Raw genomic sequence first — 27,123 nt, 5'->3', positions numbered from 1 at the left:
GACATACCCATAAAGAGAAGATGCTACAAAATTGTTCACTAAGTCCTCTACCAACTTTCCCCTAATGCACACTTGTTTTTTACCTGTGACTCTAAACGGTAGCTACTAGGGTAAGTAAGCAGAAACTTTGCAAGGTGCAAAGTGTGGCTGTGCTGATACAAGGAAACAGAAGCACTGAGATACAGGCAGCAGCAGTGGTGCTAGACAGTGCCGAGTAGTGAAAACCAGGAGCTTGAATTTGATTCCAAAAGCAACAGGTAGGTGATGAAAATAAGGGAATGAACAGTGAGAAAGGGAATGTATTTTAGCAGCTACATTCTGGGGAGACTGATGGTGGGCAAGGTAAAAATCAGTAGGCCAGAGAGGGGAAAGTTGCAGTGGTTGAAGCAGGAGAAGACTGAAGCCTTGAAAAAACATTTCAGCAGCAGGACTCAAGAGGAAAAGGTGGGTCTTGGGGATTTTTTTTATAAAAGCTGAAGGGAGTTGCATAGCTGGTATGGGTGGAGAGAAGGTGAAAGGAAACAAACATGACATCACAGTACTGAGCTCTCCTTTTTCCATGTGGTCACTTATATGGTCAGATGTGTAATCCTAAGGATACAGTAATGCAGCCTTATTCAGTGGAATGAGACATGGCTGTCTGAGTGTATTAATTATTAATATATTACAGTAGTAGCCAGAGGTCCCTATCGGGATCTAGGATCCATTGTGTTAGACACTAAACAAACACATTGAGACAGTTTATGCCCAAGAGAGTGTAGGCTCTGAAGAGAAGACACAGCAAGTGATGGTAAGAAAAGGTGAAAGTTAGGAGGGAGGGAAGACAATTTCCCTTGTTAGTCTCTAAGGTGCCACACGTACTCCTTTTCTTAGTCCTCACTCAGGGGTTGGTTGGTAGAGTAGCATTTCCTAGTGATCAGGGCTTAGGCCCATGCCTTGCATGGACCTGTTGGTAGGGGAGCCCCAGCCCTCCCACTCCACCAGGCTCTGACCCAGGGCTCTTTGAAGGCTATCAGTGGTCTGACAGCCAGGGAGACTTAAGGCTGTCCTTCCCAGGCCACTTCCTATCACCCCCCTGTGATAGTTCCTGGGTCACCATCTGAGTTTAGGCAGCATGAGGGTTGACCACTCAGTACACAGAATTTTCTGGCAACTGCATATAATTTCTCTTCCTGGGTGGCAACTGCCTCCTCTTGCAGCATGGCCCACGCTCCTGGGGCAGATCAGATCCCCTGCTGGGGTAGTCCAAGCAAAGTAAAGCAGGATTAACAAAACTCAGAGTCCACCTGAGGGGGAATGAGAAATGCTTCCTCCTCACGTTATCTCTGTAGCAGCTCCTCCCTTCCCTCACAGAGGGACCCTTTGGCAGTTGTCATGGGGAGAGATTCCGCCTTTCTGTCAGCTCTCTTCAGCTGACACTGAAGGTCACAGGTCTGCTGTTTTCCCTGGTCTGCTTCCTAAGGAGCTGCTCCCCTACTTCTTAACTCCTCCTCCAGTTGGAGCATTTCCTGCAGCATTTCCTGCAGGTGCAGGGCAGGGCTTCCTGAGCCCAGAGCCATTCCTTTACATTCCTTTGTACAGCGACAAGTTTCAGAGTGGTAGCTGTGTTAGTCTGTATCAGGAAAACAACAACAACAACAACAAAACCCCCCAAAAAAACAAAAACTAAAATGAGGAGTACCTGTGGCACCTTAGAGACTAACAAATTTATTTGGGCATAAGCTTTCCTGGGCTAAAACCCACTTCATCAGATGCATGCAGTGGAAAATACAGTAGGAAGATATATATACACCGGTGCTGATAACAGCCCACCTTAACTGATTAGTCTCATTACAGTTGGTATGGCAACACCCATTTTTTCATGTTCTCTGTGTATATATATCTTCCTACTGTATTTTCCACTGCATGTATCTGATGAAGTGGGTTTTAGCCCAGCAACCCTTATGCCCAAATAAAATTGTTAGTCTCTAAGGTGCCACAAGTACTCCTCTTTTTTGTTTTTTGGGGGGTTTTGTTGTTGTTGTTTTCCTGATACAGACTAACACAGCTACCACTCTGAAACCTGTCCCTGTACAAGAGAGAAAACAGAGAAAGAGAGGCGGAGAAGGGCGGGGAGGGGGGTGGATTGGAAAACATTGCACTCCATTAACTGGAGTCACACCACACAGCTCTCCCGGCGGAGTTGGCCACCCAACCTCTCCCATTCGCCTTCCCAGCAGAGAAAAGAAAGTCAGACGAATCAGGAGTTCCAAATGTTTACAGAGTGTTTTAATTTAACACAAGGAAGAAACAATTTCAAGGGGGATTTCGTGGTCCTTTTCCAGACTGTGCTCTGTGAACCAGATCACTCTTGCTGCAACATTGTTATATGAGTCTATATGCCCGTCTTAACCGCCACCGCTTTCCTCCACCAGCCTTGTCGTTCGGTACCACCAGGAATCCGGCACACAAAAAGGCCGGACATTTCCTCAGCAAATCTGCTTCCTCTCAAAGGACGTGTGTTCTAAATATGTCTGGCTTCTTCCTTGTGGAGAAAGTTTTCAGCACACACATCCTCTTCCCCAGAGCAGTCAGCCCTCCTCCTTCCGCGCCTTGTTCTCTGCATTACAGCGGTGACACTGCGCCTAGGTGTCGAACTCCGTGTTAATACCAGATTAAATACACTGGGATTTAAACGGATTAATCAATGTTACCCGATTTCCCCCCAACCCCCTCCGTTACTGGCCGGCCAGGTTTACATAAGAGAGTTGATACCTATTTATACAGCAAAGGCGAGAACTGAAGGTTTGAATGGAGGAAGGGGAGGGAAAAGTAAATCGTTGTTCGTTGTGTGCAGTGCCTAGTGTAAACGTCCTCTCGGTCAGGGTGGAAGGGAGGGGGTCACACTGCTGGGTTTGATCCGTTTAGGAAGCTTATGCTGCTGATTTAAACCCCAGGAGTCGCGGGTGTGAGTAGCTAGCTGGACCGGAGCACTCTGGGGAAGGTGCGTGAGGGAGTTTATTGGAGAGGAAGTTGTTACTTCAGAGAATCGGGTCAATTTCGCCCGGGACAACAGTAAGTCATGCCCTCAGGGTAGGGTAGGGGAGGGTGGGGTGGGGTGGGGAGGGGGCTCTTTCGCGAACCGCTGGGTCCCAGCACCTCCTCCGAGAGGGTAACTCGCTCCCCTTTTTACAACTAGAAAATGCCGGCGATCAATATAGAGGATTTGAGCGAAAAGGATAAACTGAAAATGGAAGTTGAGCAGCTCCGGAAAGAAGTGAAGTTGGAAAGACAACCGGTGAGTTCCCCCAGGCTGCCCCCTCCCCAGCCCCCTGAGAGCCTGCGGCTGAAATAGCCCCATCGCCCCGGGGAGGCAGATTGGAGACGAGGTCAGGCTGGGGCGTGAACAAGATCTTTAGCTCTCGAGTCTCCGGGGTTGGGGGCAGTTTGGAAGTTACTCTGCTTCTTTTCAGCCTTAGGTTCACAACAGTGCCTCAACTAACCTCTCAATGGTGAGCGCCGCAGTGCATCTCCCAGCGCGGGGAAGGGTCCTCACGCCCCTCGAAGCGCTGACTCTCTTTATGGGAGTGCAATGAGACCTGCAGACAGATGCCAGCGCGGTTCAATGAGCTGGTTAGTTTCGCCTCCTCTCAAGGGCTCACTGACGGGAGAAAAGGCGCACAAGTGCGATCTCAGACTGGGGAAAGGATTTCAGACCCCACGAACTCTCCCTTCTTGCAGAAGGTGGAGGTGGGCGTTGAAGTCTGTCTCAACAACTGAAGCGATGAAACAGACATTGGGGCCTTGGTGTCTTTGTGTGTTTTTAAAATATCCTTAACGCGCAGTAACTTTAAGAGATTTTAGGTTAGTTTCTCGCTCCCCACGTAGTTTAGCTTCTGGCTACTGTACCTGTTACCTTCCGCCACAGAAACCAGAGCTAAACACTTCTGAAAACTATAGGAAGGAGGATCCAGACCTGTGGAGGTTAAATGTGAGTGACACAGCCTGAGAAAGTCTCTATAATTGTAGAAAGAAGGAGGAAAACACATTAACAAGCTAATCATAGGGTGTTAGCGCTAAATCCGGTAGTCGCTGCAGCTAAACCCAAGGGCTCAGCGAGGGCGCGGCGCAGCTGGCACAGGGCAGCTGAAACTGCTCTCCGAAGAGGAAATGAAGACAAGGGACCATTCAGACTTTTAAACTGTGGGATAAAATATCCACTGTGTGCTGAACATTGGAATATGTGACCTCAACCACGGGATTCCCCCCCCGCCCCCACTGAATTTGATCGGAAATAGACATTTTGGAGATGTTCTAGAACACAAAATGATTTTGCTGGCTCCCAGAAACCAAGTCCTATCATTCAAAGCAGCCTTGTTAGTTAAAACAAAACAGTACAAGCCAGTGGTTCTCAGAGTCTGGTCTTCAGAGTTCTTTCTGGTGGTTTGCAGGGCTACCAGGCCAGACACAGAATGGCCGGAGAGGTGGGAGGAATCCCCCAAAGTCTCTCCCTATTGTGAAGTGGTCCACAGAAGGACAACAGAGAAGAGTTGTTGGAGAACCGTGGTCCATAAGGGTCGATTCAAAACTTAAAGGTGTTCTGTTGTTGTTGTCGTTGTTTCTGGTGATTCACCTTGTGAAGTAGTATGCAGTCAACACCGTGGGATGTATTTTACCATGCACGTTTTCTGGAGATGAACCTTCTTGATACATAGATTTCCGATCTGCTCCTGTTCCTATTGGAGTCATTGACAAAACTCCTGTTCACTTCAGTGGGAGCAGGATGGGGCCCTGAATTTAACCCTGCATCGACTTAAGCAGCTGTATAACTTTACTCACACGATGTCAATGGGACTATCCATCTGAATAAAGTTACAGCCTGCAGGTTCAGGGACTTTGCTCAGAAACAAAATATTGATGTCAGAGGGGTATTTTAGCCCGTGAAATAGATCTCAGTGATTTTTATTAGAGTGATTATAGTTATTTATATTACAACAGAACCAAGAAGCTCCAATAGGATCCAGAGCTCCTTGCAATGTGTATAAATGCATAAGAACATCTGATTCTTGCCTCAAAAACATTGAAGTGATGGAAAAACACTCCATAGGCTGCACATAATCTAATGTATTTAAAAAGAAAGGACATTATTGTAAATAAGCTGAGAGTCTGAGAAATTTAGGAGAAGGCATAGTCAGGAATCTCCTGAATGCCAGCAAAGAGAGTGTCCCTCACCTTTATGGATGCTAAGGTTGCATTGTTATACATTCCAGTCTTTTATTTCCTGTCAATTATGTTTCCGATTATCCATATGCATAAATCACCACAATAACTGGTTTTCTCCTGCATATAAAAGTCAGGGCCCGCATTAAGGGGCAGCAAGCATGCCAACTGATTAGAATTAATGATTGGGGTATGGAACAGCTTCCATATGAGGAGAGATTAATAAGACTGCCACTTTTCAGCTTGGAAAAGAGACAAATAAGGGGGGATATGATTTAGGTGTATAAAATCATGACTGGTATTGAGAAAGTAAATAAGGAAGTGTTACTTACTCCTTCTCATAACACAAGAACGAGGGGGTCATCAAATGAAATTAATAGGCAGCAGGTTTAAAATAAAAGGAAGTCTTTCTTTACACAACACACAGTCAACCTATGGAACGCTTTGCCAGAGGATGCTGTGAAGGCCAAGGCTATAACAGGGTTCAAAAAAGAATTATATAAATTCATGGAGGATAGGTCCATCAATGGCTATTAGCCAGGATGGGCAGGGATGGTGTTCCTAGCCTCTGTTTGCCAGAAATTGGGAATGGGCAACAGGGCATGAGGATTACCTGTTCTGTTCATTCCCTCTGGGGCACCTGGCATTGGCCATTGTCAGAAGACAGAATACCGGGCTAGAAGGACCTTTGATCTGATCCAGTAGGACCTTGTGCCACTGGGGCCCTGCAAATCTACATCACTCAGGCTTCGGCTTCCTCCCCGGGTGATGGGGCTCAGGGGCCTGGGCTTCAGCTCAGTGCGGTAGGGCTTCAGTTTTCTGTCCTGGGCCCGAGCAAGTCTAATGCTGGCCCTACTTGGCAAACCCCCTGAAGCCTGACTGTGGCCCCTCCAGGGGGACATGGACCCCTGCTTGAGAACCACTGCTCTAGGAGTTTCCCCCCTTCTGTGGCTCTCTATATTGGAAGGGAGACTATAGTCCCATGTTAGCACATTACTTTGCTATGAATTTGTCACAAAATATCACATAGCATATTACAGTAGATGCTCATGAGTAGGAACATATGGTGCTCTTTAGTTATGTTGCTCCTAAGTGGCTGTTGTTGTTATGGGGAGTGTCAACAATTCACAATAAGGAAAGCACTCCCAGGGGAAATGTTGCTCATAAGGGGACGTTGCTCTTACAAAGTGTTGCTGCAAACAAGTGTCTATTGGAGAACCACTGTATGCTTGAAAGGACAATGTCAATGTGTTTTTCATAATTTTCAGGATGTTATACTAATTGCTGTTTATAAGAACCCTTTGTAACTGATAGGTGAAATGTGCTTCCTTGTTGAATTTGTTGTCTTCCATTCAACAGGCTTGTTATTGTAGGACTACACCTTGGCTGTTGGCTTTTGTTATAATAGAAAAAAAGGCTACTGAAGCATTTATTTGGAAAAATGTGTAATGTTACATTGAGTTTGGGTTCAAATTCTACTGATTCTGCAGCAGATTCTGCATATGAGTACCATTGAAATAATGTGAGTTTTTGTGATCCTAATTTAAATAAATTATTAGGTTTTAGTTTTTTATTTTTAAATCAGTGGAGGATTTTTATGCACAGTAACTGCAGGACTAGGCTGTGTATAACCCCTACTATGATATACTGTATGTTTTCACACAGAAGCTTATGTGGATGTGTGATGCAACATTAAGCTGTTGCTTGCAGATTTTTTAAAAAATACATCTTAGCCAACATTTTCAAAGGTGACTATTGATTTTGGAGTGCAACTGGAGATACTTTTAAAAGCCTGATTTTCAGAAGGAGAACGCTCAGTGTTTTCTGAAAAGGAGGCTCCTAAAAGGTATCTCAAGTTGGACACCAAAGTATTGATGCATCCAGAATTACTCGTCACTTTTGAAAAATATGACCTTTACTTCTTTTGCCAATAAATATGAAACACATGCTTGGAAGAGGAACAAACAGCTCACCAAATAAACCATTTATTGACTGGTTCAGAAGAAAAAAAAATACATTTTACAAAACAGTAGTGGGAATAAAAAGAAAAGAAACTTGACCTTTAACATCCCTTCAGTTTTAATAATGTTAGAGATTATTATAACACAAGTAGGTGTTTGTTTTTGTTTTAAATTAGGGACAGATTTTGGAGGTGCTCGGTGATCACATGTGGAGCACTTGCAGCCTCAGGTCCTTTACATATTATGTAAATATAAGAAAGAGAAAACGAATGTTATGCAGTGAACGTTGTCTTTATAGTCTAATGGGAAATGTGATTGCTATGTATAAAGCAGAACCTTATGTCTTCTTTTATTTAAGGTGTCCAAATGTTCTGAAGATATAAAGAACTACATTGAAGAAAGATCTGGAGAGGATCCTTTGGTCAAGGGTATTCCTGAAGATAGGAATCCCTTTAAAGAGAAAGGAGGCTGCGTCATTGCATGAAAGAAAAATTTCCTGCAATTGGAACATACATTATTGTACCTTTAGCGTATAACTAGTTTGTCCTCAGTTCCATGGGTCCTTGTTGAAGAGTACTGTCAATGGATTAAAAACACCACCAACCTTGAATGAGACTCTTGTTTATCTCTTTATATGATCTAATTATATCTCACTACTTGATAATATTCTAAATTGTATTCTAAGTATTGTTCCCCAGAGGGGACAGATACTTGCTTAATGTACTAATGGGCATTTGCCTGTAGTGTCTGTTTAGCGTGTTGTTTCTTGACTCTTGCGTTTACTAGCTTGTTTTAATAAAAACTCTTGCTTCTACCAACGCTTTAGTGTTCCTTAGCAAAGATATGCAAAGAACATGATCAAACGTTTGGATTTTCGTTGCATGATGCGTGTGGCACACCCTGAACCACCCAGCCGCCAGAACAAGAACTACTTCGGGGCTACGTCAAGGCGGGACGATCGAGTCGTTTAAAAGTCTCATTGAACTAAACCGAACAAAAGGAAGAGAAAAATCTCTCACCCCTAAGTTCGAACGACTGGAGCAGCAGGCTGAGTCCCCGACACCGGCGGGCGCACGGGGAGGGGCTGTTTGCAGCGCCTTTCCCAGCAGCGGAAACTTCCCGGGAGCAGCGTGTAGCCCGCAGCCGCCTGGGTTTGCTAAGGGCTGCAGCCTGCGAGCTACAGGTCCCGCGCTGGGCAGCTGTCGCGGCACCCAACGCGCCCGGCCCGCTCAGCCCGGCGAGGAACGCGCCGAGCAGGTGCAGGGCAGGTGACTCCAGGCAGCGCCCCCGCCTCGGCCCTGGCTGCAGGCGCGGGGCGGGGAGCGGCGGCGGCGGCGGCTGCGCATGTGTGTTGTTCCCTCCCGTCCCGCGCTGCCCCCGCCATGGCTAGGAGCTGGCGCGGGCTGCTGGCGCGCGGGGAGTGGGGCAAGTGGAGCCCTGGGCTGTCCGGCCCCGCTCGGGCCCCGCTGCGGGCGGGCAGCTCGGGCCGCGCCCCTGGAGCCGCCGGGGACGGAGCCCGCTTGCTGTACTCGCGGGAGCATTACGCCTTGAGAGAGTCTCTGCGAAAGGTACCAGCCTGCCCTGCGGCGCGGCTGGGGGCGGTTCCCCGCTTCGCTCGGGCCTGAGGGAGCCTGGTACTTTGCAGCCTGAGCTGGCTTCGCTCCGGCGGGGCCGGGGCGCAGGGCTCGTCTCCAGCTGCCCGCGGGCTGGGCCCTGCGTGAAGAGACCCGTGCGAGGCCGCAGTTGCTCTCCCGCTCCCTGTGAGCCGGCTCTCCCCACCCCCGATCCAGCTGTGTCGGTACCGTGCCCCTCGCTGCGCTGCCCTGCCCTGCCCTGCCCGGATCTCCCGAGCACGCCGGCCCCGTGGGCTCAGCCGTGACTGCCGCCTGATGCTTCGGGAGCCCCTTGCGGTGACCCCTCGCCAAGGGCTGGGAGTCAGGAGGGGCACGACTTTCTGAGCAGGATAGTTCGGGGATTGATCCCAGCCCCTGCTGGCACGAGAAAGGGGGAAGGAGGGGTGGCCCTGAAACTGGCAGGTTGGTGTGTAGCATGGAGTCCCTCATGGGCCCTGCTCAATGAGGTGCACACATCACCTCGCCCTAAGATTGCTGCTAGTATCTTTGTTTAGATCCAGGTAGTTTAGTCTCCATATTTACTGTCGGTTTGGTACAATAATAACATGTGTAACTATCTGTATACCAAACCTCATACTGACAGAAATGTTTCATACTTAGTTTAAAAACATGAGCGAAACCATTTTTGTTCACCTTCAGACATTCTCCAGGTCACGTTTGCAACTTGGAAATTATAGTACTGTGAAGGAGAAATAGAGGATGGATAGCTAGCTAGGCAGGCAATGCACACAACTGTTTTCATTAGCCACCTTAAGTGAAATGTACACATTAAACAACAAACACGGTGGGAAAGAAAAAAATGATTTTTAAAACACACCTGATTTTAATATTTTTCAAGGCTGTTAGAAAACAGGTAAGAAACTTTTGTCAAAAACATGACTTTAAATGACTTTCTCTCTTTGGAGACTTTGTATTAATTAACAATATTGGTCCAAATTTTCCCTGACGTAGTTCCACTGAAGTTAGCAGAGTTACAACAAGGGCAAGTTTGGCTCATTATATCACAAGGCCAAGATTTATTTTCTTCTAGTGACATACTTTGAAAAATATTAATTGACAGAACTCTTTGTATGTAACCACTTATCAGCAGTAAACCTTTCTTACTATGTAATGTGGTTTAAACACAGTCTCAATCTGAGCTGTAATCTAGACAATAGTAATACTAATCACTTAGCTTCTTAGCCACACACAGTCCACCCTCAGGCCTTGGAGGTTACAAAGCTTTTACTACTAATTATGTTTGAAGGCTTATGGTTGGGATCCAACAGGAGTTTGTGGCTGTTAAAGAGACCTTCCAAGTCTCTTTGATTTGGATGAAAAGTCCTTTATTTTTGATTAACTTTAAAGCTATTTAAATGTCCTTAGTTTAAAAAAACCCAGCCAAAGAAGTTGTCGTCATTTGACATTCCTGTTTATAATTAAAATCTCAATCTATTTTTGCTCTAAATAGGTGCACAGGGTTGCTTCAGATCTGTCCTCAACTTCATTACAAGGCCAAATTCTGCTCTTAGTCACATTTGTGTAAATTCAGAGTATTTCCTGTGATTGGAGATTATGGAGATACTTAGGCATTTGATGGTGCAGGTAAAATCAGAATTTGGCCCTTCACTTTCTGTGTATAATGTGAGATAAGGGATCTCTCTAAGGGGGTGTTTGAGGAAGTGGCAGTCAAGGTGCTCTGTAACAATAATTATTGTGAAGAGATCCTGGATTTAACAGCTAGTTAAAGCAACAGTCATAGTCATACTAATTGGTCTCTGACAGTCAGGTTCAGCCCATTAAAAGTATTGTTGCAGAGAATACTATTAGAGTACAGAGCTGAGAACCAGGGTTTATGACCTGTGTAGAAGAGTGTATTAGCAAGTCACATGGCTCTGACAGCCTGATATCTATACCACTATCACAAGTTGAAGCTTGAACCACTTTTTCTACACTGTGACCTACAAGGCATAACTGTGATAATCATTAGGGTTCGTGATGGGAGGAGGCATTATGTAGCGCTGAAACTCAGGCACCGTTCCTTTGCACTGTATGGGTGAAACGGGTCCATCTTATGCTATGGTTCCTGCCGGTGGGTAGTAGTTCATTTCACGTGGGATTTTGTGCATTACTAGATGAGTTTAACCTTTCCAAATTTATTTTATATCTTAGTTCAGTGGGGGGAAAGACATTTGATTGACGTTGTTTATTTTTCTTTCATTGTAAAATGACAACTCATGCTTCTCACACTCAAACAGGATGTACCATTGTCTCATTAGTTTAAAGGATGTTTAATTAGTGTGTCGATAAGCATGAATAATGTTAGGCCTCTTCCCCGGAGGTTTGTATATGTATGTGTTCCTTGTATATATTCTGCTGTGCCTTGATTTTCTGTTCACATAAAGGAAAGATTTCTACGTCTTGATTAGTTTGTTAATACAAATGTTAATATTATTCACTTAGACTGAACCCCTGGATCCTGCACAAAGCCAGAGTAAATTGTCTGTACCTAGGTTGAGGAATCCTCCCCAATTTGTGAAGTGACAGCAGAGTAATTCTGTAGCTGCTCCCGCAGCCTTAGGTTTGCAGAGATCCTTGCTGCAGATGGCGGGGGTTTGACCTGTGTACCTGAGAAGTCACAGATTCACCAACTTGCTTGGACAGCATACTCCTCTCCACACACACTAGCGCATAGGGAGGCACATGAAGAGCTAGATTCTGTGGTGCACAGAGGCTGCAGAACTGTTGCATTCGTCTCTGCATGTGTCGGGGAACTGCACCCTTTCCACTTTGTTCTGGGGCTGTAGGAGTGTGCATGTGCTTAGGGACTAGGGTTTGTCCCTTATTTAATAGAAAATATCACCAGCTATTATGCTTGGCAACTCTAAAACTTAGAACAAGTTAAATACCTGAATACAGAGAGGAAGGATGGTCTTGTGCAGGGCTTCTCACAACAAATGTTTTGATGGCTTAGGGTGCAGCCACCAACTCTCACTAGTGGCTGCATTGACACTTCTCCCCCTAAAATACTTAATTAACTTTAGGAAAAACAATTAAAAATGCACAGATTCACATCCAGGTCATTGTCATTTATATTTGTAGGGTTTTTTGGCAGACTCGGTAACAAAAATAATGCTGCCTCCCCCTTACTACCGCCCCCCCCCCCCCCCCGCACCCATGCAGGACTTAGTGTGTCCTGGGGCTTGCTGTGAAAAGTGATATGTGTATATTTGTTAATATCACAGCACACTTTAGCTACTTGGGAGGCTATGATAACTAATATTAACAAACATACAAGTATCACTTTTCACAGATAGCTCGAAGTCTGCTGTGAAAAGTGATACTTGCATGTTTGTTAATATCACATTTCTCAGCAAGCCCCAGGACCCATTAAGCCCTGGCTGGGGGTGCCGAAAGGGAGGCAGCAGGGGCCAGAGGCAGTGGTGGGATGGAGCGGGGCCGGGGAAGGAAGCAGGGGCCTGGGGCAATGTGGGGGATGGATGCGAGGCCAGGAAGGCAGCAGGGTCCAGGGGCGGTGGATACAGAGCTGTGGGAGGCAGCAGCAGGGTCCATGGGTGGTGTGGGTGGGTGATGAGCCCCACTGTCGCATAGCCAGAGCCTGGTGTCTGCTGCCATGCAGCCAGGACTGGGGCTCAGTGCTCTCAGCCAGAACCTGGAGACAGGGACAGGAGACAGGGATTGAAACCTGCTGCTATGCAGCCGGAGCTGTAGGTCAGTGCCCAAGCCCAGAGCCTGGAGCTGGGTGCCAGAGCCCAGGGGTACATGGCTAGAGCCAGGAGTCAGTGCCCAGCAGTTGGTGGGGGGAGCCTGGGAACAGAGTGGGTTACTGCCTTCTGCTGTGCAGCTGGGGCAGGAGATCAGCATGAGGAGCTGGGGCCACGTGGCTGGAGCCTGGGGCCAGTGCCTGTCACCGCACGGCCAGAACTGGGGGCCAGAGACCGACTGAAGCTCCATGTCCAAAGCCAGGGGTCAGCACCTGCTGCCCCGCAACCAGAACCCCGCAGTTGGAGCCTGCTGCCATGAGGCTGGGGGTTGGTCCCTGCACGGCTGGAGCCTGGGACTGGAGTTGGGGGCCAGTGCCTGCTGCCATGCAGCTGGAATCAGGGGCTGGAGGCTGAAGACCTGCAGCTGGAGGTTAGGGCGACGTGGCGGGGGCGGGGGGGCGTTCAGTACCTGCTGCCTCTCACCACTAGGGGCTGCACGGCCAGGTTCCTGAAGTCCCGCCACTGGAGCCTGCTGCCGAAACCCCCTCTGTCCAATGTGGGTCAAGAACTCCCCTTGCTTCTGCTGCGTTCTGTCCCACCTCTCTCCCGAGGCGGTGCAGGGCAGCGTATCCAGGAACAACAAGGAGGAAGTGGGAGGGGCCAGTGCTTTGCTTCCATGTGTCCAAGACAGGCTTCCATGTGTCTGTCACCACCCAGGAGGCTGTCATGGCCGCACGAAAAGCCCCTAGTGGTTGCATGTGGCCACAGTGACAGCATTTGAGAAACAGTGGTCTAGCGGGCACTAGTTTAGGATTTGGGAGACCTGGGTTCAATTCCCACTACATATCTCCTGTGTTGCATAGCCTTTCTCTACCTCAGTTTTCCCGCTGTAAAATGGGGATAATAGCACTTACCTACTGCATAGGGGAGTTGTGGGGATGAACACAATGATTGTGAGATGCTCAGATGCTACAGTACAGGGGTGGCCAATCTGAGCCTGAGAAGGAACCAGGATTTAACAATGTACATTGCCAAAGAGCCACAGTAATAAGTCAGCAGCCCCCCATCAACTCCCCAACCCTGCTCCCAGCGTCTCCCACCCACTAGCAGCCCCGCCAGTCAGCGCCTGCCGATCAGCTGTTTCATGGCGTGCAGGAGGCTCTGCGGGGGTGGGGGGGCAGGGGGGAAAAGCGAAGGCACTGCAGGCTCAGGGGAGGGCGCGGGAAGGGGTGGAGTTGGGGCGGGGGTCTGTGGCAGAGCCAGGGGTTGAGCAGTGAGCACCCCCTGGCACACCGGAAAGTTGGCGCCCGTAGCTCTAACCCCGGAGTTGGTGCCTATACAAGGAGCTGCATATTAACTTCTGAAGAGCCACATGTGGCTCACGTTGGCCACCCCTGCTACAGTAGCTTGGGGCAATATGTGTATTTTTGATAGATGACTGTATTGCACAAGAAATTATATTAAACAAGATCATATTTTATTTTACGGGACAATTCTATAGCATATACATAACTCCCAGAATGAGGACTTGATTACACATGAAAATTTCACTCACTTAACTTTAATCCATTTTTAAACTGCTGTAGTTAAGCTTGTACAAAACCCCTTTGTAAATACTCTTATTACATTTAAAGAATGATTTATTTTGGTTTAGCTTAAACCTGCTCCCAGTTGACTTAAGCTAGACCATGCCTACACTACAGGGAGTATAGCGGCGTAGCTACTGTGCTCTACCTATGCTGACATAACCCCATAGCATAGACAGAGCCTACAGCTTTGGAAGGGGCTTTTCAGTCACTGTAGGAACTCCACCTCTGTGACAGATGGAAACAGTCTTCCATGTGTCTAGCTCAGCATAGCTATGTTGCTCAGGGTATGGATTTTTCACACTCCTAAGCACTGAAGCTATGTCAGCCAAGTTTTTAGTGTAGAGCTGACTCTCACCTGCAATAAATCACTCTTAAAGTAAAATAAGATTGGCCACATAACCATTTGCACCTGTTTAAAATTACACCTGTAGTTTAACTGATGTAACTTTCTCCTGGGTAGACAAACCCTAACACAACCACAGGAGAAGTTACAGAAATAATTATTTGGATTCCATTACTCCGAAATCCTTATTTTGTGTTTCCATTCTTTTTTTCTCTGTAATCTGTTAGGTTAAAAATATAACTCTATCTGTAATTTTCCAATTGTTTGAGCATGAAGAGGAAGAGACTCATGTAATTCCAGGGAGCTGTTTTCAATAGGGATATTGAAATTGTCATGTGAGTAGTTTCCTTTACTACTTTTTAGGTCACCACCCTTCCTCTTGGAAATCTCTGAGGAGTAACTTTTATTCTTTATTGTACAAGGTTATAGTACAAGAGTATTCAACAACTTGTTGAAATGGGGATTCCTCTACATTACATTTGAATGTAATCAAACAAATTCTTAATCTGCTGTATCTAAACTCTGCATTTTTCTTTTTTCTTTTGTCTTGGCGATGGGAGTGAGAGCTCTGGGACATGAACCTGTGTAATTCTCCATACATGTGTGGCCAGAGCCTTATTCAGTGTAAATCAGCTTCTCATTTATGCCACCTGAGGATCTGGTCCAATTACTCTTATCCCATCCTTGCTGCAATACTATAATGGGGATACTGGAATAAAGAAGATGTGAGACCATGTCCTTTGGATAAATAGTTGGTCTTGGTTTATATCCCCATAGCAAAGCTACAAATCAATATGGTGACCACTTTTTATCTATGATTTTATATTTAGTATAGTTAAGGCCCTGTGTATTTTGCAACACACTGGACCTACATTTGGCACCCGGAAACCCCCTGAGTTTACCACCACCACCACAGCGAAATCTGTAACAAAATGACAAGAACAAATGGATATAAACTGGCCAAGAAAAAGTTTAGTCTTGAAATTAGATGAAGGTTTCTAACTGTCGGAGGAGTGAAATTCTGGAACAGCCTTCCAAGGAGAGCAGTGAGTGCAAAAACCCTAACTGTCTTCAAGACTGAGCTTGATAAGTTTATGGCAGGGATGGTATGATGAGACTGCCTACAATGGCACATATATCTGAGACTGCTAGTAGAAGATATCCCCAACGGCTGGTGATGGACACTAGATGGGAAGGGCTCTGAATTATGACAGAGAATTCTTTCCCAGGTATCCTCTGAAATGCTCAGGGTCCAGCTGACCTTCGTATTTGGGGTTGGGAAGGAATTTCCCCCCAGGTAAGATTGGCAGAGACTCTGGAGGTTCTTCACCTTCCTCTGCAGCAAGGGGCATGCGTCACTTGTAAGTTTAAACAATGGTAAATGGTAAATTCTCTGTAACTTGAAGCCTTTAAATCATAATTTCAGGTCTTCGGTAACTCAGCCAGAGGTTGTGGGTCTATTACAGGAGGGGGTGGGTGAGGTTCTGTGGCCTTCAATGTGCAGGAGGCCAGAAGAGATGATCAAAATGGTCCCTTCTGGTCTTCCAAGTCTATGAGACATTTCCCTAGTGTAAAAATTTAGAGCATTTAAGGAAAAGATTTCAGTGCGGTAAATATTAGAGAGCATGATCCTTTGAAAGGATGAACACCTTCTGCAAAATACTGCAGCATGCCCTCAATTCCCAGTGAAACCTCTTGAATGAAGTTGGTTGATCTATCTTTGTCACATTCCCTACATCCATAGGACAGCAGCAGAAAAGAAAAGTGTATTGTTCTTCTGATAATTACAAATACTGTATATCATTTCAGAATAAGCTTTTCATAGCTTAGCCACTAGGAAACTGAGGAGGAGGAGACAGGTTACTATCTAGTCATTGGGATAATAGGTGCTACCCACTGATCATATTATTTAGTGGGAGGATGTTAAATTATTAAAGGAAGGAAAGTGCATCAGCTGGGAAATACATGATTTGGACTTGAGATTTTAAAAAAACATAGTAGTCTACAACAGGGGTTCCCAAACTTGGTTTGCAGCTTGTTCAGGGTAAGCCCCTGGCGGGTTGCAAGACACTTTCTTTCCCAGTGGCCCCGGTTTGCCATTCCCGGCCAAGTTTGGGAACCCCTCGTCTACAATCATATTTCCTTTCACTAAAACCTACAGGAGGGAATGGATTCAGAACACTAAGCGTGGGAAGCTTCCCCCATTGTGCACTGAATGTTCTGCTAAATAGGGGAAGTTTAGTCCTGCAGAGAGGTCGGGCACAAACTACATGGAACCCAGCATTCCCGAGGAAAGCATATAATATACCCACAGATCCTGTGCTCCACTTTCTTCTCTTTTCTCTGATGGCAGTATTATGTAAGTATTTTGGGGACAAATCCTCAGTTGATTTAAATCAATATACTAGACAATACTTTGATAGAGAGGAAGCTTTCATGTCAGATCTTGTAGCTGGGAGGGGCAGTAGTGTTACCTATATGTAACAAAAAGTATCATCCAATATATTGTGAGTGCTGCCAGAGCAAAGAATTCTTTTAACTTTTAAACTATATTTCAGTGATAAGAGTGAAAAAGTAAAATAAGTTTCAGCGTGATGTATTAAGGCTTCAAGAAAATTTCTCTGTGTGTGATTATCAGACTGATGTCACCAGAATCATCTGACACTGAAATGATTAACTTGTAGCCAAAATGCAATAATGGCAATTTTGTGAGCAGGATCATGCGTTCTGTTTTGCTCAGTCTCAAAGTATGTTACACAAGTCTAAGATGACTACAGCTATATATCCAAATACTAGATTAATTATTCCTGTTATTCACAGGAGAATAACTTCCCATTGACTTCAGGGAGCGTCCCCCATAAGAAGTTAGGCCCAAAAATTGTATTTGTGCTTCAGAGCTAGCGATTATGTCATGCTGCTTGTCTTCAGTAGCACATCTGACTAAACTGGACTATATACCGGCACACTTTTGACAGCTAAAAGTTGTGTCTGAAAAAGCGGTGTATAAGTGTCTGTGATTGATTTAGATTCTTGCAAGAGTGTATCAGAAAATATAAGATTGATGCTTGGTTCTGTTTTGAGCATTTTTGTGTGGAAATGTGTGATGATTGTTTTTATCAGTACGTGTCTTTCTGTTGTACCAATAAAATAAAAACCAGCAGGATCTTATTAAAGGGAAAAAGGCAAAATACCACATTTATTGTGAATACAGAAAGAATCATAGTAAGCAGTTAGTTATAGCTATAACATTCCATCCAATCTCATATTTATTCACACATTCATTCATACAAACACACACACACACACATACACACCCACACACACAGGTTCTGCAAGGTTGTTATCATAGTTACCAGCCTTAGAGTTGCTCATGCCAAGCCACTGGCCAGGTGGCCTGGACATGAGGAGGGAGCAGGGCCTTGTCAGATGCTCATCTGATGCTCCTGGAAGTTGGTTTGCAGAATCAGACCCCAAAGTTCTCACTTTTTAGAGTCTATTTTTATAGGAATTTCTTCCTATGCCAGTCTATGGGAATTGCTTCATCATGCTGTTGCTGAATCAATCAGCAGATAGCACATTCCTGACAGCTCCAAGATGTTATCTTGTTCTTTGGTTCTCCCATTCTTGAGGCTGTTGGGTGGATTCCAGTCTGCCCTCCGGGAGGGGGGGGGGTGTCCTCTGGTTATTTCCACTTGACGCCTTCTTCAGCCGATGGACACTGGATTCTTAGGCTGGCACCTCCCTGATCATTCAGTTATTATCCACACCAAGCATCCATCCACATACATCCTCTATCACTATTTTAATCACAATTGTTAATACAACAAAAGGGCGGGGAGTCTCTGGGTGTTGTTTCTGTTGTTAGAGTATTGCTTTGAGTCTCTCTCTCTGAATTGCTTTGAGAACAGACTCTGTCTTAGAATGTACTAACACAATTAGCAGCTTGCAAGTTTCACACATAGAGGGAGAGAAACAGTACCAAAAACCAAGAGACCTCTTAATTAGTAATACCCTGGAATTTAAACTCTGGGGAATCAAACTCATTTGTGATTTTAATACAGAACTTCTTTAATATGATCCAACATAATCCCCCTTTTGACACTAAGATTTATAATCGTCAGTGTCACTTTCTATGTAGCCTATTCAAGAGAAAGTACTGTGAGGCAATTTGAGTTTGTGATTCCAATTCATGCCACATACATGATCCTAGTGATGTATCTTTACTACAAGGTTCTGGGGCAACAGGCAAGGTGAGGCACACCCACTTTTGAGGAGTCCATTCGGTACAACCTCTAGTGTCCAATAGCTTCCCTCCCTCCCCAGCCCACTGGCTCAAGGTCCAGGGTAGCCAAAAGGATCCCATGTGTAATATGGGGAGTGGGTTAACCTTCAATACCTTTGCCTTCAGGGACTGTTGGTGTGCAATTTTGACAACAATTTCTCCCATTAACAAGTCTGGTTTACAATAGTGGAAACATATTGCATCCATTCATATTGATAAGTGTCAAACAATGATCTCTTTCTTTTTTAACAAATGCATCAAACCCTTAATATTTCCCAATATGACCCAGAACATTTTGTGTTCCAAAGCAGCTAGTGCAAGTATCTGCATTTCAGTGCATCCCATAGCTATGGCTGTGTAGTTTCCTATTTCTAATATTTTTTTTTTCTTATGGATAAGCCATGTGGTAGTATTAAGCCATTACTAAAGATTCCATTGGCCTTTTAGGTTACCCAGACCAATTTGGACCAAGTCTACATTGGCATGTACTTGTTTTTGTATCAGGCTGTCCTGTAGCTGGGACAGAAAGCTTAATTTATTTTTAAGTTCCTGCAGGTCTTCAGTATTTTTTTTTGAAACACACAACAGTGCGAGCAACAACACAAAACACAAGACAAAACATAGAACACAGAACACAATTTCTATTGTGACAGTAGATTCATGGTATTGGGTTGCTTTTCAGCTGGCAGCTTTTCCTGATTTTCTGAAAGACAAAAAGAACATGTTTCTACCCCTTTTGGGGTGGCAGATTATTGCTTAAAATATTTCTTTTACAAATACCCTTGCTGATTGCAGGCAAAACAGAGAAATTGCCCCCATATTTTCCTGTTTTTGTTCTATAGGCAGGCCAGGTTTCAAAGGCTTTTATCTTTTAAGGGTTATGGGGAAATTATCCCACTGTTTAGTCATTAAATCCCTGAGTTTTCCTTCTTATACAGCAGACCAAGTTTATAATGTTTTTCCTGCTGTGTTAAGCTTTAAGTTTTATTTACAGGTAATAACTGAGAAGCATCATTACCATACGACCTTAAAGGATTTTTCCAAAAATCATACACACTATACGTTGTTACAGGGATACTTATTATCATTAAATGTATTAAAATTATCTTGTTATCCCATGCCTTTTATTTAGACAATTTGTTTGCTGACCAGGTATGTCCTTTATCTGCAGCTCCTTTGTGCTGCTAGTTCTTTCCTTCCTTTATCATTTAGGTAATTTGCATTTTCACAGAAACTTCCTGCTTTTGGATTTAAAGCCATCAGCAGCTTAGAGACTCTATCTTAAAAGGGACACAATCAACTTTCACCAGAGTTTTGATTACTTTTAACTTCTGCTTCCAAAACACACAGCAATCTGAAAAAGAAAACCCAACCTATTGTGGCTCCCTTTGGAGCCCTAATAGCATTTTAATTAAGTAGCATGGTATGTTTGCATTTCTTTTGCCCCTTCTACAATATACCCTGCACATGTTCTGGGGCAAATGCACATTCCTTCCATAGTTTAACTTCTATAACATTATCCAGATCCATTTTTACATAAGGTGTCACTATTTCTTTTTTTGCTTACAGAGTTTTCATGTACCTTTATCAAAGTGACAGTCTGATTACTCAGAGCCATTTTAAGACTCAGTGTTTCTAACATTGCTCCTTTTTGTTTTGTGCACCTCACCCCTGCTGTTGCTTCAGAGAGGCACTGTCTTTTTTAATTTTTTTTTTTTACTACAACTCTCATCTGCTATTTTGTTACAAAAACAAACAAACAAAAAACAAACAAAAAGAATCCAAAAAAATTTTTTTTTTATATTCTCCTGATTTTGATTGCCCTGCTGCAGCCACAACTTAAAAACATTTTAAATTTTGTAAAGCATTGAGTTACCTTTTAAGGGTTAAATGCCAAATCCCAAAGCCAAACAACACTAATTACCTGTGTCTAGCAAAAAGGTCTGTCAGTTTTGCAACTTTGAATTAAAGAGTGAAATGGATTTTTAGTGGCATTATTTAAAACAAAAACAAAACTAACTGGTCCTTAGAACTTTACATATTTACACACACACAGACAGATACATACACATTTTCTTTTCCTTAACATCCCTTCCACACTGCTCTGTTTTTTACATCTTACATTCCCTTTATACATTTGAGGCAGTTAAGTTCCAATAGAACCCTCTTATGTTCTTTTAGCAAATTTGACTAAATTGTCCAGTCAAATGATTTTAATCAGATAGTTTATTTTTGCCTGGCTAATTTACAGACATTCCTTTGGAAAAGGGCCCATTTTTCTTTCAGAATGGCTGCAAAGAAACCAAGAATGCTCTAACACTTTTCCTTTTTAACATTTTCGGTTAAAAGTTGTTTGGGTGAAATACAAAGTTTAACTGCTTAATTCCCTCCAGCCTCTGCAGAGTTAACTTTTTTTTTTTTTTTTTTAACTCTCTTTTCTCTTTGTAATTATGCCTGGGGGTGCCGTACATAGGACCTTCTCCCCCTTTACCTGCCTCCCTCCAGCCTCTGCAGAGTTAACTTTTTCACTCTTTTTGTATTCCTGGAGTGCCTCTTTCACTATTTTCAGCTGGCTTTGGATATTTGTAGCCAGCACCTTCCAATTGTCTGCTCCCTTTTCCGTTTGTGCCTTTTCCTCTTTACATGAAGACAAGCGGAGGGAAGAATCCTTACATGCCTCCCACAACAACCAAATTGCTGCTGCATCTCTTTTGGCAGCACTAGAAGGTTTGTATATGAGGATATACTGAGCCAATCTATCCTCTAGGTCCGAAATAGTGCAGACATCAGCTAGGGCTTGTTTAGTCCAAGGACTGTGCCCACATTTTTGAAGGATTTGTTTAAAAGGTGTAATTTCTTTAACAAAAGGTGAGGTTGGAGTTCCTTCTGACTCCATTCCTCCCTCTGGTACTGGCTTACCCTGTTTTCTTTTAAACATCTTAACATGGATATTTCAATCTCTTTGTCACTGCTGGTATTACTTAGCAAGTGACACAGCCTAGATTCTGAAATCATAGCTTAATCTATGCGTTTTTCCCCTGCTACCTTCCCGGAGGCCAGCAGGTCCCCTGCTACCTTCTCGGAGGCCAGCAGGTCTGGTTAACCTGTTTCTCCCTGCTACCTTCTCGGAGGCCAGCAGGTCCGGTTAACCTGTTCTTCCCTGCTACCTTCTCGGAGGCCAGCAGGTCCCCTGCTACCTTCTCGGAGGCCAGCAGGTCCCCTGCTACCTTCTCGGAGGCCAGCAGGTCCCCTGCTACCTTCTCGGAGGCCAGCAGGTCCCCTGCTACCTTCTCGGAGGCCAGCAGGTCCCCTGCTACCTTCTCGGAGGCCAGCAGGTCCCCTGCTACCTTCTCGGAGGCCAGCAGGTCCCCTGCTACCTTCTCGGAGGCCAGCAGGTCCCCTGCTACCTTCTCGGAGGCCAGCAGGTCCCCTGCTACCTTCTCGGAGGCCAGCAGGTCCCCTGCTACCTTCTCGGAGGCCAGCAGGTCCCCTGCTACCTTCTCGGAGGCCAGCAGGTCCCCTGCTACCTTCTCGGAGGCCAGCAGGTCTGGTTTAATCTAATAGAAATGCCTAGCTCACTAGAGCTGGCGGTGTGCACACCAATATTTACAATAACTGAGGTTTTTTACCAATATTCCCCCTTTCGCAATTCTCCACCAAAATGTTGTACCAATAAAATAAAAACCAGCAGGATCTTATTAAAGGGAAAAAGGCAAAATACCACATTTATTGTGAATACAGAAAGAATCATAGTAAGCAGTTAGTTATAGCTATAACATTCCATCCAATCTCATATTTATTCACACATTCATTCATACAAACACACACACACACACATACACACCCACACACACAGGTTCTGCAAGGTTGTTATCATAGTTACCAGCCTTAGAGTTGCTCATGCCAAGCCACTGGCCAGGTGGCCTGGACATGAGGAGGGAGCAGGGCCTTGTCAGATGCTCATCTGATGCTCCTGGAAGTTGGTTTGCAGAATCAGACCCCAAAGTTCTCACTTTTTAGAGTCTATTTTTATAGGAATTTCTTCCTATGCCAGTCTATGGGAATTGCTTCATCATGCTGTTGCTGAATCAATCAGCAGATAGCACATTCCTGACAGCTCCAAGATGTTATCTTGTTCTTTGGTTCTCCCATTCTTGAGGCTGTTGGGTGGATTCCAGTCTGCCCTCCGGGAGGGGGTGGGGTGTCCTCTGGTTATTTCCACTTGACGCCTTCTTCAGCCGATGGACACTGGATTCTTAGGCTGGCACCTCCCTGATCATTCAGTTATTATCCACACCAAGCATCCATCCACATACATCCTCTATCTCTATTTTAATCACAATTGTTAATACAACAAAAGGGCGGGGAGTCTCTGGGTGTTGTTTCTGTTGTTAGAGTATTGCTTTGAGTCTCTCTCTCTGTGAATTGCTTTGAGAACAGACTCTGTCTTAGAATGTACTAACACAATTAGCAGCTTGCAAGTTTCACACATAGAGGGAGAGAAACAGTACCAAAAACCAAGAGACCTCTTAATTAGTGATACCCTGGAATTTAAACTCTGGGGAATCAAACTCATTTGTGATTTTAATACAGAACTTCTTTAATATGATCCAACATTTCCTCCCATTTCTCCTGTTCCCAAGGCACTCTGTCTCTGAGGTTGGCCTTGCTCTAGATTTTAGGACTTTCTGTGGGTTTTGGTTTGTTTGTTTTTTATGTTTCCCTCTGTCTCATGATTTTTAAAAATGCTTTCAGTGCCTATTGTAGTTGGTCTTCAGGGAGAAATAAATGTTTATGAATTGCATAAGAGTATTTCCATAGAAAGTAGTGCTCACACTTATTTCATATCATTATGCCTGCCAAACTGGTAGATTTAAAGAACAATTACATATTTATTTCAGAATATAACATAAATTATCTGGACTAATTTTTGGTGACTAACACTGTTAAGTCCAAGTACCACTATGAGATCTATCTTCAGTAAGGTACATTTGTCAAGGTTCCTTCCCCACTCTGAACTCTGTTGTACAGAGGTGGGGACCTGCATGAAACCCCCCTAAGCTTATTTTTACCAGCTTGGGTTAAAACTTCCCCAAGGTACAAACTATTTTACCTTTTGCCCTTGGACTTTATTGCTGCCACCACCAAGCATCTAACAAATATATAACAGGGAAAGAGCCCGCTTGGAAACGTCTTTCCCCCCAAAATCCTCCCCAAACCCTACACCCCCTTTCCTGGGGAAGGCTTGATAAAAATCCTCACCAATTTGCATAGGTGAACACAGACCCAAACCCTTGGATCTTAAGAACAATGAAAAAGCAATTAGGTTCTTAAAAGAAGAATCTTAATTGAAGAAAAAGTAAAAGAATCACCTCTGTAAAATCAGGATGGTAAATACCTTACAGGGTAATCAGATTCAAAACATAGAGAATCCCTCTAGGCAAAACCTTAAGTTACAAAAAGACACACAAACAGGAATATCCATTCCATTCAGCACAACTTATTTTATCAGCCATTTAAATAAAACAGAATCTAATGCATATCTAGCTAGATTACTTACTAAGTTCTAAGACTCCATTGCTTTTCTGTTCCCGGCAAAAGCATCACACAGACAGAGAGAATCTTTGTTTCTCCCCCCCTCTAGGTTTGAAAGTATCTTGTCTCCTCATTGGTCATTTTGGTCAGGTGCCAGCGAGTTTATCCTAGCGTCTTAACCCTTTACAGGTGAAAGGGTTTTTCCTCTGGCCAGGAGGGATTTTAAAGGTGTTTACCTTTCCCTTTATATTTATGACAATATTCTTTAATGATTGGGGTAGGATCCCAGGCTAAAACAGGAAAAGAACAAGTTAAGAATGACTTACACAAGTTAGATGTCTTCAAGTCAGCAGGGCCTGATCAAGTCCATCCTAAAATGCTTAAGGAACTGGCTGAAGAGATCTCTGAGCCATTAGCAATTATCTTTGAGAACTTGTGGAGGACGGGAGAGATACCTGAGGACAGGAAAAGGGCAAATATAGTACCTATCATTAATAAAGTAAATAAGGACAACCCAGGGAATTATAGACCTGTCAGGTTAACTTCAGTACCTGGAAAGATAATGTCGTGAATAATCAAACCCATCAATTTGTAAGCACCTAGAAGAAAATAAGGTGATGATAAGTAATAGTCAATGTGGATTTGTTGAGAACAAATCATGTGAAACCAAACTAATATCCTTCTTTGACAGGGTAACAAGCCTTGTGGATGTGGGGAAGCAGTAGATGTGATATATCTTGACTTTAGTAAGGCTTTTGTTATTGTCTCACATGACCTTCTCATAAACAAACTAGAGAAATATAGCCTAGACCAGGGGTCGGCAACCTATGGCACGCGTGCCAAAGATGGGACACGAGCCAATTTTTAATGGCACGCTGCTGTCTGCCGGGGACCCCAGGCAAGCTTTCAGGGCAGACAAGCTTCCCCTTTCCCCCACCTCTTCCCCCAGCATGCTGGGTTCCTGCCCCTCCTTCTCTCCCTCCCTGCAGCCGATCAGCTGACGGCCCTTGCGACGGAGGGGGAGAGGTAAAAACGGGGGAGAGGGAAAAGCAGAGCCACAGCGTGCTCTCTGCTCTGGGGACCTTGGGGAAGGGGGTGGAATCAGAGCATATCCCCTCCGGCCCCCTGCCATGAGCTGCTCAGGGCAGGGCACTGGGAGCACCCCCACGACCCCAGGCCACACCCGCAGTCCTCTGTCCTGATCCCGGAACCCTCCTCACACACACCCAGCCCTCTGCCCTCGCCCTCTGCCCTCACCCTCCCACACCCCAGCCCCATGCCCTGACCCCTGCACGCCCCCCAGCCCTGACTCTGGCACCCCCCACACATACCCAGCCCCCTGCCCTAACTCCTGTACTCTCCTCACACATCCCTAGCCCCCTGCCCTGACTCCTGCACCCCCCCACATACCCAGCCCCCCCACACCCCATGCCCTGACTCTTGCACCCCCTACATCCCCACCCCCACCCTGAGCACCAAACGGGAGCTCCTGCACCCCTCGCACCAAATGGGAGCTGCCCAGGTAAGCGCTCCACACCCAAACCTCCTGCCCCAACCCTGAGCCCCCTCCCTCATTCTAGCTCCTGGCCAGACCCTGCACCCAACCCCCAGCCTGCTCCTTCACCCCCAGCCCTGTTCTCAGTGTATTCCAACCCTCATCTCAGTGCAGAGAGAGGAAGAGAATGGCTAGAACCAGGGAGAAGGTAGGTACCTACTCTATGTGGGCAGGACCGGGACCCCAGACGGGCAGTGGGCTGAGCGGCAGCGGGCTGAGCCACTTAGCTCACTGCTGGTCTGGGGTCCCAGCCACCGGCCCCACTCAGCCCACTGCTGGTCTGGGGTTCTGGCTGCCGGCCCCTTGCCAGCCAGGGTCCCAGCCACAGGCCCCGCTTAGCCTGCTGCCAGCCTAGGTGAATGGAACCCCAGGCTGGCAATGGGCTGAGTGGGCCGGCGGTGTAAGATCAGCATTTTAATTTAATTTTAAATGAAGCTTCTTAAACATTTTGAAAACCTTGTTTACCTACGACAATAGTTTAGTTATATAATATATAGACGTATAGAGAGAGACCTTCTAAAAAATGATAAAATGTATTATTGGCACGTGAAACCTTAAATTACAGTGAATAAATGAAGACTCGGCACACCACTTCTAAAAGGTTGCCAACCCCTGGCCTAGACGAACCTATTATAAGGTGGGTGCATAACTGGTTGGAAAACTGCATTCAGAGAGCAGTTATCAATGGTTTACAATCAAGCTGGAAGGGCATGTCAAATAATTCAGCAGGGATCTGTCCTGTGGCCAGTTCTATTCAATATCTTTATAAATGGTTTGGATAATGGAACAGAGAGTACACTTATAAAGTTTGTGGGTGATGCCAAGCTGGAAGGGATTGCAAGCACTTTGGAAGACAGATTAGAATTCAAAATGATCTTGACATTGGAGAAATGGTCTGAACTAAATAGGATGAAATTCAATAAGGACAAATGCAAAGTACTACACTTAGGAAGGAATAATCATTTGTACAAATATAAAATGGGACATGACTGCCTGGGAAGGAGTACTGCAGGAAAGGATCTGGGGATTATAATAGATCACAAAATAAATATGAGTCAACATTTTAACACTGTTGCAAAAAACCCAAACATCATTCTGCGATGTATTAGCAGAAAAGTTGTAAGCACAACATGAGAAGTAATTTTTCTGCTCTACTCAGCACTGATAAGGCCTCAGGGGGAGTATTTTGTCCAGTTCTGGGCAACACACTTTGGGAAAGATGTGGACAAATTGAAGAAAGTCCAGAGGAGAGCAACAAAAATGATTAAAAGTCTAGAGAACATGACCTCCGAAGAAAGATTGAAAAAAATTGCTTTGTTTA

General features: G+C 45.0%; 2 protein-coding genes across 6 annotated transcripts in view; both read left to right on the top strand.

Moving 5' to 3' along the window:
- Nucleotides 1–2,448: 2,448 nt before the first annotated feature.
- LOC140907611 (guanine nucleotide-binding protein G(I)/G(S)/G(O) subunit gamma-11) lies at nucleotides 2,449–7,775 on the top strand. 3 transcript variants are annotated; one of them, XM_073333927.1, is made up of 3 exons: nucleotides 2,449–2,784; nucleotides 3,179–3,277; nucleotides 7,519–7,775. In XM_073333927.1, the coding sequence occupies exons 2-3, from the start codon at nucleotides 3,182–3,184 to the stop codon at nucleotides 7,642–7,644; spliced, it is 222 nt and encodes a 73-aa protein (XP_073190028.1). In that variant the 5' UTR covers nucleotides 2,449–2,784; nucleotides 3,179–3,181; the 3' UTR covers nucleotides 7,645–7,775. The 3 variants fall into 3 exon arrangements, with proteins under 3 accessions (XP_073190028.1, XP_073190027.1, XP_073190026.1); XM_073333926.1 differs by lacking the exon at nucleotides 2,449–2,784 and adding an exon at nucleotides 2,804–2,983; XM_073333925.1 differs by lacking the exon at nucleotides 2,449–2,784 and adding an exon at nucleotides 2,808–3,054.
- A 723-nt stretch (nucleotides 7,776–8,498) lies between these two features.
- Nucleotides 8,499–27,123, top strand: part of LOC140907610 (probable acyl-CoA dehydrogenase 6) — a 142,767-nt gene continuing 124,142 nt past the window's right edge. Inside the window, exon 1 of one of the 3 annotated variants that reach the window (XM_073333921.1) lies at nucleotides 8,499–8,728. In XM_073333921.1, coding sequence (XP_073190022.1) covers nucleotides 8,543–8,728 — 186 coding nt within the window. In that variant the 5' untranslated portion in view covers nucleotides 8,499–8,542. Of the gene's footprint in view, nucleotides 8,729–8,754; nucleotides 8,921–8,974; nucleotides 9,648–27,123 lie in introns of those variants that run through there. The other 2 variants (XM_073333924.1, XM_073333922.1) reach the window with 2 other exon arrangements.

The sequence above is a fragment of the Lepidochelys kempii genome, chromosome 2, assembly GCF_965140265.1.
Source record: "Lepidochelys kempii isolate rLepKem1 chromosome 2, rLepKem1.hap2, whole genome shotgun sequence".
In the NCBI taxonomy this organism is placed as follows: Eukaryota; Metazoa; Chordata; order Testudines; family Cheloniidae; genus Lepidochelys; species Lepidochelys kempii.
This window is presented reverse-complemented; position numbering and strand designations above follow the sequence as displayed.

Excerpts from the sequence above, each read along its gene's own strand:
- LOC140907611 (XM_073333927.1), top strand. The coding sequence starts at position 3,182 with ATGCCGGCGATCAATATAGAGGATTTGAGCGAAAAGGATAAACTGAAA. Across the intron at positions 3,278-7,518 it reads TGAAGTTGGAAAGACAACCG|GTGTCCAAATGTTCTGAAGA; the intron begins GTGAGTTCCCCC and ends CTTTTATTTAAG.